Here is a 15,354-nt window from a genome sequence, read left to right as displayed (position 1 = left end):
CACGCCTCACTCTATCGTACATGTGAATATATCGACACATACATGTATACGGATATATATATATATATACATAAATGCATACGCACACACCCACACACACACACATATATATATATATATATATATATATGATTGAGTGTGTGTTGTTACGAAGTGTTAATAAAAAGCGTATCAAATAACCGTCTATAAATCTATATCCGTATTTATATTACGTGCATATAACTCATGCGCCTGTGTGCTATCTTATTCCGACTAATAATGTACGCGTAAATTGCGTTTCGGATCGGTTTGAGACTTGTTTTGAAATTAATTGGCAAGTACAAAGTATGGGTAAATAAATAATTGACCGTTTAAATGCGACAAGTCGCGTATTTTATCGTACACGCACACTTTGTTACGTTATACCTAAACGGTATGCTTGCTAAAACTTCCCCCCCCCCCCCGCCCCACCCCGCCCCCCATTCGTTGAAAGCAACGTGCAAACATTTCGTAAATGTAATATATTTTTTACACGCGAAGCCTGACTCGCGAATCAGATTATTGTTAATTTTTTTTGGAATTTTTTTTCACTCACAACATTTTACCTAAACTCAATTGTACGACAAAATCTGATTCATACGAAAATATTACACTCCTTAGTTGAAAATTCAATTCAATCGCGCGGGTTATTCAAATTACGTGGCAGCTTTCCTTGTGCACATAATTATGACGAATTATGTCTTTGTAATTTTTCTTTTCTTTTCTTTTCTTATTTCGCGACTTTTTTTTTTTTTTTTTTTCCTTTTTCTTCACCCTTCTCCGTATAATTTTCACAACGGTTCACGTTATCGACAACGTCTACGCGTGTTGTTTAAGGTCACATAAGCCCTACGTAAACTTGTACGCAAAAAGTGGGATACAGAAAATACCAAAACAGCATGCGAATGAATTTCCAAACGCATAAATCAATACGGTTGAATTCATGTCTTTAATATACATTATATATACATATATTTATATATATATATATGTATACACATTAGGGTGAGCCAAAAAAACCAACATAACGAATCTGCGGTCTGAAAAGGATCTAGTTGCTTAGAAAAAAATTCTAACGTTTGGAAAAATTTTTAGTTCAATTTTAAAAGGTGTCGCTGGTTATTCGAAATTTCCCATTTTAATAACACGCAAGTAAATTTGTTTTTATTAAAAATGTTGTAATTATTGATCCGTTTGAATTAAAAAATTTGTCCAAGCATATTTTTGCAGGGCATTTAATTCTCTGAGAAAAAACCCTGGAGTTGATTTTTCAGACTCCAAATTCGTGTTAATACAAAATTATAATCGAACTTTAATGAAAAATGAAGAAGAAAAACAATTTATTTGGCAAGTAGCGCAATTACATTGCCAGCAATATCGTGATTGTAACAAACAAAGATTTATCAACGATTGAAAAGAATATTAACGTTTAAAAGTGTAATAAAAAATAAGCAAATGAGTTAAAACTCTACTCCTTTGACGAATCTAGTTTAATAAACAACATATTTCGCACACCTTGTTTCATTTTGGTCAAGTTTTTTCATTTAGTATGAATATTTGCAATCGTAGAGCCCTAAAACCGTATATTTCTCATTTTCTTCGACTTTCACGGTCCGCAGGTATGCGAATTTCTGGTCACCTTTTTAGAGAATTTAATGCCCTGCAAGAATATGCCTTGAGAATTTTTTTTATCTCAAACGGTTCAAAAGTTATATCGTTAGTAACGAAAAAAAAAATATTTTGTCTGTTATTTAAATAAGAAATTTAAAACGGCCAGCGAGACCTTTTAAAATTGAGCGAAAAATTTTTCCAAACGGGAGGATTTTTTTTCCAGTAATTAGGTCCTTTCGAGACCATTGATTCGATAGGTTATTTTTTTTGGCTCACCCTAACATATATATAATAAATATATATAATGTATATGCGTCAATAATAAGGGTTGAAAAATTATAATTGAACCTTTTTCTATCGACGCGCGGAATTTCTCGCATAATTTGTATAAATTATACCCGTTTATTATTAATGTACGGTACACGGACCTCCGTTACATAATATACTCGTCAAATTGTCTCGAATATTATAGTCTCGTGCTATATACTGCGATGCATCACGCGTATACATGTATTATCATACTTTAATACTTGTATAACTACTAATACTACTACATAATACTATACTACCACCACTACTACTGCTGCTACTACTATTACTACCACTGTTACTACGATACTCGAATATCTGTATTATACTCTTACATGTATATATACTTGCGTTAGGAGGTGTGCGTTATATGGAGTATTCCACGTCAATTCGACCAACGATTTTTCCTTACCGTTTTCGACTCGCTTCAAGATTTTTCATGCAATTTTACGATTAAAAAAAAGTACTTCTGATTATTTTCAGACTTTTCCCTACGACCGTTAATTCTACTATGATTATTCAAGTTTATCCGAGAATTGTCTATTTTTTATTTTTTTTTCTTAAAATCTGAAAAAATTGTCAAAAACATTATTTTTCAGTACGATCATTTTGTGGGTTTTTACGAAATAAGGCTCACGATTAAACACGGAATTTTCGGGAGATTTTTGGCGAATCTTCGGAACGTCGAACGAACATGGAGTTTTGTTTGTTCGAGATATTTAAAGAGCTAAGAGAAATGGAAAAAAATTATGTCATCACGGGCCGATGTCACAATGATCGGAACGAATAATAAGATGTTCGAAAATTTTTCGTTACTTTTAAATCTTGCCAATTTTCAGATAGGTTTGAATAACCGTAAAAAAAAAAATTATCCCTTCAAGGAGCAAAGTCTGAAAGAAATTAGAAATGCTTTTTTGAGATCGGAGAATCCTGTGAATAATCCTGAAGCGAATCGACAATGGCGAGGGAAAATCGTTGGTCGCGTTTACACGGAATGCCCCATATATGGCGTAATATATTGAAAGGGCCGTGTTGGTGTCTGTGCGAGCTTGATTTTTGACTGCGCCGTCGTCGTTTTCGTCGGCCTCATATTATATACGTATATGTATACATACATGACATACATACGTTCGTATATATGCATAAAAATAATATACATATGTATGTACGTCTGCGTATGTTATAAATGTCAGTGGCAATTGTAAATCTGTGTTTGTCTGTATGTTTGTCCGTTTGTCTGTCTGCTGCCTGCAGCTTGTCCGTCTGTCTCTTATCACACGTTATAACGAACATAGATATAATATCGATCGGGCTGAAAAATGTTGTTTTTTTTTTCGCATACTATAAATAAATACGTATACGTGTTAGGGTGGCCCTTATTATTGGTAATAAGAAATTTATCCCTCTCACCCCTTAAATTGATACGAAATAGTAAAAAATGATTTTTAAACGTGAAATCCGCGCTTAATTTTAATATTAACCCGTGCCCCAAAGGACCCTTCAAGCAGTTAAAATCGATTAGGAGCGATCGTCGAGGTAAAAAATTTGAAAAAAAATAAGTTTTACGTAGTTTTTCCTGCGAAAATCAATGCCGTTATCCGTGTTTCGACAGCGTTACTTTTTTGACGTGAAACAGATACGAGAAAATCGAAAAATAATCGGATCGAAAAAACACAACGCTAGATTGGCAATAATTATGTTCGGAGATGTTACATTGATTTCCACCTCATTTTTCTACCAGTTTAACCTTTTTTCACATTAAAAATTTTCCTTAAAACATTCCTCGTTTCCGCTTCTCAAATTCAAATCAAACAATCTCTCATTTTGTCTAATTAAAAAGGATTATTTTATACGTGTTTATTAGCGATTAATAACATGTCGAAAATTCAGCTTTTTATCTTTACATTGCTCCAATGCCCGTATCACCTTAAGAAATTCAGATAAATGTGGGGAATGCGGTAAAATTACTTTTAGATTGGTTTAAGTTGCCACGAAATGTTATTTCACTGTTTATACGCAAATTGTTAAAAAAAAAAAAATCGATTTCAACTTCTTTAACCCCTTACCGTACTTTAACGAGTCTGAGTCGCGATGAAGATTTTGACCCAAACATGAATGTGACGTGCCAGGCTCGTGAACGGAGAGTCGGTCCAAACATAAACATCACGAGCCAGGCTCGTGAACACAACATCGTAATGTAAAGGTCGTAATTGAATGTTAGTTTCTATCGGTACGCCACGAGAGTTGGTCGCGATTCTCATAATTGCTGTTGCGGAGCAGATTAGCTGTTAAAATTTAACAAACCCCTGCAAAAATGCAAAGTACAAAAGTTTTAAATGAAATCAACGATAACGAATTCAGTGACAGTGAGTGACGTGTTTGCACCAACCAGAAAGCGTCCAAGGCACATGATTAGAGGCGAGAATAGTAAAGAGGAAGGTACGCGGCGTCAATCATGGATTTAACAGAAGGTAAAAAACACACCGCTAATTTGGAAGTATTCTGAAACCTGTGTCAAAAAAGCGTCTGTTTTAAATAATTTATGCTATGGGGTGGGGGTTAAAAGGCCTTTGGGGCACAGGATAACATTAAAATTAACAGCGGATGTCACTTCTAAAAATCATTTTTTCGTATTTCGAGTCAATTTAAGGGGTGAGAGAAGAAAAATTTTTTTTTCACCAATATTAAGCGCTATCCTAATATGTATACATACATTTACATATGTATATATATATATATATATATATGAGTAAATAAAAAAAATATATATAAGTAAAGAAAAAAAAAAAACTTTTGTTATTTCATCTTTCGTTCTACGTCATCCGGATTCTTCGATCCACCTTTAATTTTACGAATTACGCATAATTATAGCTCAACCACCTTCCCGTTTCAAGCCAACTTTTCTTCTTTCGTCTAATTTTTTCTATTTCATTTCCTCCCCCTTCTTACCTCTATTTTTCGCTTTGTCCATCTCAGACCGATTGTTTACACGATAGTTTGAATCACAGATCGCGCGTCAAGTCAAATATATTTTTCGTATTCCACTTTGATCGCTTCTTTTTTTTACCTCAAATTTTTTTTTTTTCTCGAATTCACCACTTCGACGAATATATAATATATATGTATGTATGTATGTATGCATGTATGTATGCACGTGTATACTCGTATGAGGTGAAAATATTTAAAACAAAGTTTCATCCGTGAATCGCGAACAACACGTAAGCGTCCAGTAAAGGCTGCTTACTTATATATATATACACACATAACGCGATTTATGTACCTCTGTTGTGTGTACGGCATGTGTCGTGTAAGTGTGTGTATGTGTGTGTGTGTACGTGGTTTTATTTAACATAACGCGTTAATCGATTCGGGATAAACGATAGGTGTAATGAATTGAAATTAGAGTGGAAGAAAAAAAAAAATAAAAATAAACAAAAAACAATAATAACCAAAAAATAAATCCACAATCGATTATTTATGCAGAATAGAAATGAGTCGGGAGGAAATATCAACGACGCAAATTATGTAACAACAGATTTTTACTGATAAATAATATTCGGGAAAACATTTTACAACCGGATAACTTTGAAATTTATTAAACAACGCGGGTAGTTTTGACACGATGTTTGTTCTTTTTTTTTTCCTTTTTTTTTTCTTATCCTGCTTGTTACTTTTACCCTCGTTTTCCTACATTTTCTTCGAACTTGAAGCTGCGAATCATTTTTTCTCACGTACAACAGTGTAAGGGATGTTTTTGATTTATTCGCGTTCGTAGCTGTCACTTACTGAGAATAATAATTAATGCATTTTCAGAAGAGGTTCTGTAAATCGGTTAGTTTTTTCCTTCTCGTTACCTCAGCTCGTGACGAGACTTGTCTATTTTCAATTTCGGTCACCCGAATATCTCAAAAAAAAAAAAATAAATAAATAAATAAATAAATAAAAAATAATCTGTAATCATGTAAATCGACCGACCAATCAAGTCTCGTTAGTATCGAGGCAAAAATGTTGAATTTAATAATATCAGGGTATAATGTGTACGTGTACATCTACAGATCGAAACTTTCCATAATTGGAAAACAGCTGTAATAATATCTTTGTATGATCGTGAATGAAAAATTTTTTTTTTTTACTCCTAACAAAAATTGTCGTTTCGTTATTTGTTTATTTAATTTTTTCCAACGTTATAACTATCGCGTACAACAGGCGTAAAGTTTGCCGGATATACGAAACCACCTATACTCGAATATTTACGTCAATAATAGTTAAATTTCACACGTGGCATAAGTATAACAATAAAAATTATTAATTATCTTTAAACATCGATTTCTTCCCCGTAAACATTTTCGCAACGGATATAATGTAAACAATCGTGCATGCTGCTGTATCATAGATTTATAGATATGATAATTGTTTGAATACTTCGTGCATGCCGCCGAAAAAAAAAAAAAAGAAAAAATGCAAAAAACAACGCTTAGAGAAACAAAGCTGAATCTCGAAATGTTAATTTATTGTTTAAATTTTCGCAACTTGATCGTTCATCGTTTCAGCTTGCGTCTTACAATCTGACACGCTATACGTGTTACAACGCATATTATTTCAATTATATAAATTTTTTTCAACAAAACATTTCGTACCATGGGCAGGGTTATTATTTATTTGTTTTTTTCCGCCTGTCTATGAAGCTTTCCGCAGCAGTTTAAGAACAAAAAAAAAAAATAAATAAATTACACATCTTCTTGCTTGCAACCGATGCTTCCGAGTGTTAATTCTCACTCTGCCCTTTTTCTCTCGCCACCTTGTACGACTTTTTCACTTCTACACACACACACACACAAACACACGCTATAACGTACAATAATGGTCGTAGTTATCTTTGTCACTGTTATTGTTTGATTTCTGGTGTATAGAAAAAAAAAATAAAATAAATAAACAAAACGAAACAAGACAAGAACGAAAAAACAAAGAGAGAAATTAATCGCACCGACGAGTAATTATATATTATACGTAGTTTTCACCAAGTGATCGTGATTCCCTGTACAGTATTTAATATACCTGTAAATCGTCTAATTCTCATCGTTAGGTCAAAGAAATATTATTTCACGTTTAAAAATTTGTTGTTATTTTTTTTTCCACCCACTCTCTCTTTCTCTCTCTCTATATATATATATATATATATGTATTAGGGTGAGCCAAAAAAACTAACCTATCGAATCTACGGTCTTGAAAGGACCAATTAATTTACTGAGAAAAAAAATTCTCCCGTTTGGGAAAATTTTTAACTGAATTTTAAAAGGTGTCGCTGGCCGTTTGAAATTTCCCATTTAAATAACGCGCAAAAAAGTTTGTTTTCATTAAAAATGCTGTAACTATCGAACCGTTTGGATTATAAAATTTGCCCAAGCATATTCTTGCATATATATATGTATATATATAATATATCATTACGATCGTTTTTCAAAATCGTTGAAATTTTCATTCTCGAACTCAGGCACGTTGTGTAACATATTGACCAACTCTACTCGAGATACACGTGATCTCCGATAACATACCGCACGTTTTCGTTTTTCCATACACTGCGACTGCTACACACACACACACATATATATATATACGATTATTATACATATACATATTATATTATACATGAGACACATACATAAAATCAAAGACCGCTGTAATTATATAATATTACTACCAGGGCATTACTAATCACACGTCGTGTATGTTATTGTACATTTAGATGCACATGCCATTATCATTAAATACACGTATGTATGTATGTAACGTAGCTTACGATTAGCCTACGTTTGTATACCTTGCTAGATAGAGAGGAAAGAAAGTTAAAAAAAAAAAAGAAAAAAAAAATAAGAATGAGAATGTTGAAACAAATAATACGTATATGTATAATATAATTAATTGTTATACCTGAAATAGTATACTCTGCATTTGTAAAATAGTTGGCGTAGTGTTTTCCAGGTTTAATTTCTCTATTTGCAGGCAATTTTTGCCAGTAGCATACCAGAGATTATAGAGCTCGTAGGCAGTAGGTCCAAGTACAGCGGCGAATACAAGCGGGAACATGGAAAGAGGTATTATAAACGCATCACTCTTTTCTTTCTTTTATTATCCCCGTGTATTATATTCTCTCTCTATCACTCCACGTGTGTGTCTCTATATATGTATATTACCTACGTTATACATATACATGTATAGGCATATAAACGTACTAATTCCTTGCAATGTGTCCACCATGTATTACGTTACATCACGCTGCATTGCGTCGCATTACGTATGTATGATGTAAATCGTTTCGCGAATTCATGACGAATGATTGAATAAGATCTATTTTGTGCGTGTAATACGGTCGGAGGATTCGATCGGTTGGTTTGAAAAAAGCCTTTGACAATTCAAAGAATCATTTATATATGCGAATGTATATCGAAGTAAAACGGGAATCGTAATTGACGTCGGATTGTCCGATATGTGATGTACGTTTTAGTATTTGTGAATAATCAATTACTTGTTTTCGTTGATTAGTTTCACGCGAGTAAAAGCAAAGATAGATAAACGATATACGGTTGTGCGATAGCGATGACGATAATAATTGATAGCCTAATCACGGTTATTGAAGAATATCGCGAACGAAATACGACGATGTTTCGATTAAATTACTTGTTGTTTTTTTTTACCTCATCCTTTATGTGATATAAAATTAACAATAATTATTACGGTCGAAAACCACTGTATATTAAACGTACTGAGTTTTTCTTTTTGGTACACAAATGCATACGCAATTTTGTTCTTCTCCTGCATGTCTATTTTGTTAGCTAATATACATAAATATAATATATAATGTATTATAAGATAGCTCTTGACATATCGTATACATTGTTGTATATATATATATATAATTCGTTTATTGATCGTCAAATTAGAATATCTGAAAAAATTCTAAAATATCCAGGGTCACGTACTGAAATGCCTAAGCAGCAAGCCGCACCAAAGACTGACGGCTGCTTCTAGTTTCTTTTCAATTTGTTTTCTTTAAAAAGCTCGGAGTAAGAGAGAAAAAAAGAAAATCAATAAATAAATAAATCGAAGCAAACGCCGGGTATAGGCTTGAAAATTTTAATATCCGATGAAAGATTTTTCAGAATATTTTTACAGCTTTAAATAATCGCCAAAGACGTGTTTATTTCGAAAATCATAAGTAAACCAGGTGTAATCAAAGAAATCTGAAAAATTCAGGTTACTCTTTCGGAGTTGGAACAATTCCACAATTTGTTTATTCATTTTTTTTTTTTTTTTTTTAACAAAATCAATAATGGTCGATGGTCCGACGTTGGTTGAGTTGGCGTGGAACGCCCTATACATAGTCATTAGTCGTATTACATAGTCTAGTTTAAAACTTTAAAGTTGCACGCTTGCAATGGTATCGCATCCACCCAATATTGTAGGTCATACGGTATGATACATCCTCGAGTAGTATATTTTACATAGATTGTACATTTCCGCATATATATTATATAATATAGACAGCTGTAAAGTTAATACGCAATGCAAATATACTGCAGCAGTTTGAAGCTGCACGTGTTATTAAATATATGTATAATCATCGTCGTTAATTACTTATTTTTCTGCGTCGTTGGTGTTTTTTTTTTTTTTTTTTTTTTATTTATTTATTTTTTTTTATTTCCGTTCCTCCCCCTTTACTTGCGATCAAGGGTCGCAGCTAGTTATTACATTTTATCCACGATTTGAGGTACAACGATAATTAGATTCTTGAACCATACGTATACATATATTTGCACATGCCACTTTAGTCTGCTACCATCGTTTATCACTTGCAGTTCACGTTATTGTTATTGTTATTATCCGTATCGTATACTTGATATACAAAATTATATACATGCAACACACACTTGTACATCCAGCGTACGGAGAGTATTTTATAAAAGGATCTGATCGAGACGCGCGCGATTCAAATTGCTTAATTCTGATTGGTTGACATCCGTGCGCGCAGCCTGAAGTCAAACCTTCGCTGAAAAAAAGACATTCCCTCGAATCGAACGGTTGACAAGTGACAGTCAACCGTAATTGACGCTTATCTAGGTCATGTAGTACTCCCTTACCGACCCTTACCGACCGAGTAACCGTCAAACCACTCATTTTTCTTTTTACGATTTTCAGAACATAAGTAACGTTCCGGAATTCCGTTACAAAAGAGCAATTCCCCCATCGAAATTTAAACCCTTTTCGTCCGTTTATTTATTCAATATCGGAGGAAAAAGGTTGAGTTTGCTCGGTCGGTAATGGTAGGAGTACTACATGATCTTAAGAGCGGCGCCGCTGCGATCCACTGCGCATCGGTTACTCTGCGTATCATGCTAGTAACATATTCGCAAAGTTGGCTACGCTTGTCAACTGGACAAAAGTCGTAAATATCGAGCAGGTCATTAAAAAAAAAAAAAAAAATAACTGTCTTAATTTTTCAAATGAATGACGTGATTGATTATTCTTCTCATATTATTATATACATAATATAGTTCATTATCATACATATGAGATCATGCAGTAGCCATTAAATTTATCAGCAATAGTGCACCAGCGTTAGTTATATTTATTATACGTATAATAAATACTTGTCGTCGCACGCAATTTGTACACACAAAATATTTCATTTCTTACCCCTGATTTTTTTCTCATACATTATTCACTATATTATGCAATTCTTTCCGGTGTTGCTGTTTGTTCGTTCTTCTTTTTTTCTGTTTACTCATCGTTTTCCGCAACAAACGTCAGATAATTCGCTACAGAATAACAAAAATAAAGCTAACGAAAAACAAAAAACACATGGATCGATATAACGGCGGAGTGAGTGTAAGCTGAACTGTTGTATGTGTGTGCTTACGTTACGATATTACGTATGCTGATTTATGGACGGATTTTCGTTTTTTCCTCTCGACATAATTTTTCTGTTTTTTCTCTCTCTGTTTTTTGTACGCGTCTTGTTTTATTTGATTTTCTTTTTTTTTTTTTCTTTTTTCCACTTCCGTTTTTGGCTCCGTAAGTTTGCGACGGATAAACGTTGTTGTTGTGCTATACGTGTGACGTGTGAAGGGAGGGAAGCAAAAGTAACCGAAAGATACTGAGGATTCGAGTAAAATAATTATGCAGGTTCAAAACTTGAAACTAACACTAAGCCCTGATATTTGGGTATGATTTTTCTTCTACGTCGATCTGGAGAAAAAAACAAAAAGGACAACGAAGCGTAAACTTTCTAATAAGATGTTAAAACCGAGAAGGTATTTACTCATTATTTACTTACTCACATATCGGGCGAGGAGCGATTGCAATATTTACAATGATTTCGTGCGATTTCAACTGATTTCAAGCAATTGCGAAGCGACTGCTTTCCAAAGTGATTTGCGATTTGAACAAGTGAATACCATCTCGGTTGAAACAATACAGATTTTACAATTTCATATAACGTTGATCCAAATGGTGATCAAACATTTCTTCGATATTTATAATCTTGAATTAACATCTGGACAAGTACCTGTACACGTTTACACAGTTATTATATACCTCTAATTTATTATACATCAACACTGTCAGCATGTATATCAATTTTATACTTACAGTCGATACCATGAGAAAAAAATGACCGCCCAAATTCCATTACGTGTAGAAGAAAAAAAAAAAAAAAAAACGTCAATCGTTCGGCGATTTGCGTCAAAAACAAAAACAAAAAACACACCCATCTACCCTACACAGCTTCAGCGGTAATAACATATTAACGATCGCCTTACGTGCCGACAGATTTAAAAAAATGTCTTTACGCACATTTTTTATTCTCAAATTGGTCGCAATTTTCTACACGTCAGCTGCGCAAGCATATTAAAATAATAATCCTACACGCGTACACTTGTTTATAAAATCCATATCATATGTGTATACGGAGTGAATTCCTAATAACCGCACGATCCGTCGTCTGCTGCAACGCGATGCATCGTCATAAATTCAAAATTTTTGAGGCTACGTTCACGACGGTTGGTATCCCTGGGAAACAACATCTCTCGAATCTTGGCGCATGCGCATCACGTTGTCTCGTACGACGGACCATGCAGTCGTTAGGAATCCACTCTGTGTATACACATATATACATAGGTATATATAGTTACATGAATATGAAATTGAGATGATACAGAGCGAATTACGCAGATTGCATGCATACCTTATATTACACAATATAACACATCAATATCAATGAATTAATTTGAGGGTTTTTTTTTTTGCCTCAAATGTAATTTTCCTTTGAACAGAATTTATTGATATTACTATTATTACTATTATTACTATTATCACTGTTGTTATCGTTGTGGTTGTTGTTGTTGTTGTTGTTGTTGTTGTAATGCAAGTGTAACGACACGTTTCAGATCAGTGCATTTGATTATTGCGTATAAGTTAAATCTCGTCGAGTTGGATAGGATATAGATCTATGCCATATATATATATATATATATATATGTACACATCGTATTATACGTAAAGTTAGGTGATGAAAAAAAAAAAAAAAAAAATAATAAAAAAAATGGCAAATAATGAAAGAATGAAAGAAGAGAAAAAATTGGTACTGTTCTGACGGCAACGGATGATTGTGGGTGTGTAGGCGGTGTTTGCCAGCTGGATCCCAGAGATCACCGAGCTCGCCGCGAACCGGTGCAAGTACGGTGGGCAGTACAAACGCGAGCGAGGACGAAGGTGGGCGTACCATTAAATATACGTGGACACCTAGCCCTAATTTTTAACCCTCCCTCGTAGTCGAATGCATTACACACGTATATATATATATATATATATATATATAACATGTATATATATATATATATATATATATATGTACAATATAACATTACATACACGATTTGAAAGTAAAGAAAACGATTGAAAAAGTTATGTAAATAATGACAAGTTGGAGTATGTCGTTTCGGGTGGTCTACAAATCTCGAGCCTGCTACCCGCGAGGCGTTTTTTTTTACATAAAAATAAAAGAGAGAAACGGTGTTGGGTGAAGTAAGTAAATAAAGAAGGATATAAATAAATAGGTAAATGAATTGAACGCTTTTATTGCACAACTGTTGTTCGACGAATAATTTCGATACAATTTTTGAGACGAGAGTGATAATTTTTACGTCGCGAAGTGACGACGGATGGTGAGAATGATAAATTTGAGGAAAAGCAATTGTATGATTTTTTTTGGGAAATTTTACACTCCGTGATGGTAAAATGGCGATGCGGGTTGCCGGCTCGCAGGTTTTTTTTTTTTTTTTAATCCACCTCGGTATACGGCGAAGGATGAGAAATTTGAAAGAAATAAATAAATAAACAAATAAATAAAAGAAGTAAATAAAAACCGACCAATCCCCTAACTTTTTTTTGCATTTATTTAATAATCCCCGTTAACACCGTAAATCCATATCATTATTATTATTATTATTATTATTATTATTATACATCAATATAGATCATACTGTATATATATATATATATATATTTGAACGTACAATATACACACTTTATTAATATCGTATAGGTATTATAACAACACGCATCCCAGAATAAATTTTTTTTATTTTTTTTTTTTTTAAACATTCGTGTAAATGATAACACACATTTTTTTTTTCTTCTCACGTTAACTCGACACAATTGTACAAAGTTACAAACACCTCTGTATAATACAATACTTTTATAGTTACATAATTTTCTTTTTCATTAATAATACAACTAACGCTGAGACTTGTGCCTGTGATTCGTTGCCGCTTTTTATACTATCTATAATATACCTACGTATATGATATATGCATATACATATATATATATATATATATACATACATATATATATATGTATATACGTATATATAGTTTTTACGTAATGATTTATACAGTATTATCGTCGATTTTTCTTTTTTCTTTTTTTTCGTTCATCAATTTTTCAATCCCTTTTTTCTCTCTCAGTCGACAAATCCCTAATTTACACGCACATACAGATACCCCCTCCCCCCCCTCCGCCCCTCACTCCACCACCTTTAAGTACTTCCCGTACCTTCAAATACAGGTACACATACAGGCACACGCGACACTACAGCTTGAAGTTTTTCAATATATTTCTATCGGAAAAAAATGTATATTGGAAGTTGGCACGATAAAAAAAATAATCAAGTAAACGGAAATGATAAAGAAACAGACGGTTTATTAGTGATCACGTATATATGCATTATACATACAAATACACATACGTGATTATAATTGGCAGAAATTTATTCCATATTAATTTGCGTACCGCGTGAAATTATAATGATAACAATAATAATAACGTATAAATGTAACTCAAGAAAACTGCGTAAAAATTAGGGTTAACAAGGAAAGGAAATAAATAAATGAAGAGTGAAAAGTTTGATTACGAAAATTGAATGTATATAATATTTGGGAAACGTGATGATCGGAAGGGGGAAATTTTTTTGTTTTTGTACTATAGGTTTGGTTAGGTCGATATAAATATTAGAGCTGCCTGCATTATTATATCATTTGTTATATTGAGATATGTGTGTGATATTTCGCATGCTGAGGTAGATCATCCGAAGGGTTGGTTTCCCAATTGCGGAGCAGCCTATATTTTCTCGCCTGTATATGTATGTGTATACATGTATACAATTTAGGGTGGTCCTTAGAAAGGTAATTTTTTTAATTTCGACCGGCTTGCCCCTCAAATCGCCTCCACGTTATTCAAAAATGATTCCTCAAGTTTTTCAGAATTTTATTTCAACTTTAATCCTTGCCTCAAATAGGGTGGATTTCCTCATCTAACTCTTTCAGGGACACATCAAATCTACCGAACGGATTTAAATGAAATTTGGTAGAGGGTGGATTTTTGAGTCGATGATTACGAATCTGAACCCAAAATTTGAAAATTCAAGGCGGTGGATCCAACATGGTGAACCAAAACGCCAAAAGTCACTCGACATTGCCACATCGGATCCACCGTTACGAATTTTGTAATTTCGAGTTCAGATTCGTAATCAGCGACTTTGAAGACTCCCGAGTACCGAGTTTTCTTGGAATCAAATGACTTTTTGGATTTCACTCCACCATATTCAAATTTTGAGTTCAGATTCGTAATCAGCGACCGAAGAAGCCCATCTATATCAAATTTCATCTAAATCCGTTGAGTAGATTTGACGAGCTCCTGAAAGGGTTGAATGGAATCCACCCTCTCTTTCGGACGAGGGTCAGAGTTGAGATAAAAATCTGAAAAAATTAGGGAGTTGCTTTTCAATTATCTGAAGCTGGTCGGAATTCAAAAATGACTTTTTCAAAGACCACTCTATATATAATGTATATACAATGTATA

The 15,354-nt window shown here is 33.4% G+C and overlaps 1 protein-coding gene across 50 annotated transcripts in view; it reads left to right on the top strand.

Moving 5' to 3' along the window:
- LOC124180462 (calcium-activated potassium channel slowpoke) overlaps positions 1–15,354 on the top strand; it is a 110,534-nt gene that overhangs the window by 38,425 nt on the left and 56,755 nt on the right. For 19 of the 50 annotated variants that reach the window (XM_046566044.1, XM_046566012.1, XM_046566016.1 and 16 more), the window contains exon 6: positions 7,939–8,030. The exons of 23 other annotated variants lie outside the window; for them this stretch is intronic. In XM_046566044.1, coding sequence (XP_046422000.1) covers positions 7,939–8,030 — 92 coding nt within the window. Of the gene's footprint in view, positions 1–7,938; positions 8,031–12,613; positions 12,706–15,354 lie in introns of all 50 variants that reach the window. 8 more of the 50 variants (XM_046566036.1, XM_046566017.1, XM_046565999.1 and 5 more) reach the window with 1 other exon arrangement.

This window comes from Neodiprion fabricii, chromosome 4 (assembly GCF_021155785.1).
Source record: "Neodiprion fabricii isolate iyNeoFabr1 chromosome 4, iyNeoFabr1.1, whole genome shotgun sequence".
NCBI classification, from domain to species: domain Eukaryota; kingdom Metazoa; phylum Arthropoda; class Insecta; order Hymenoptera; family Diprionidae; genus Neodiprion; species Neodiprion fabricii.
The sequence above is the reverse complement of the archived record's forward strand: the minus strand, read 5'-3'. Positions and strand labels throughout refer to the sequence as shown.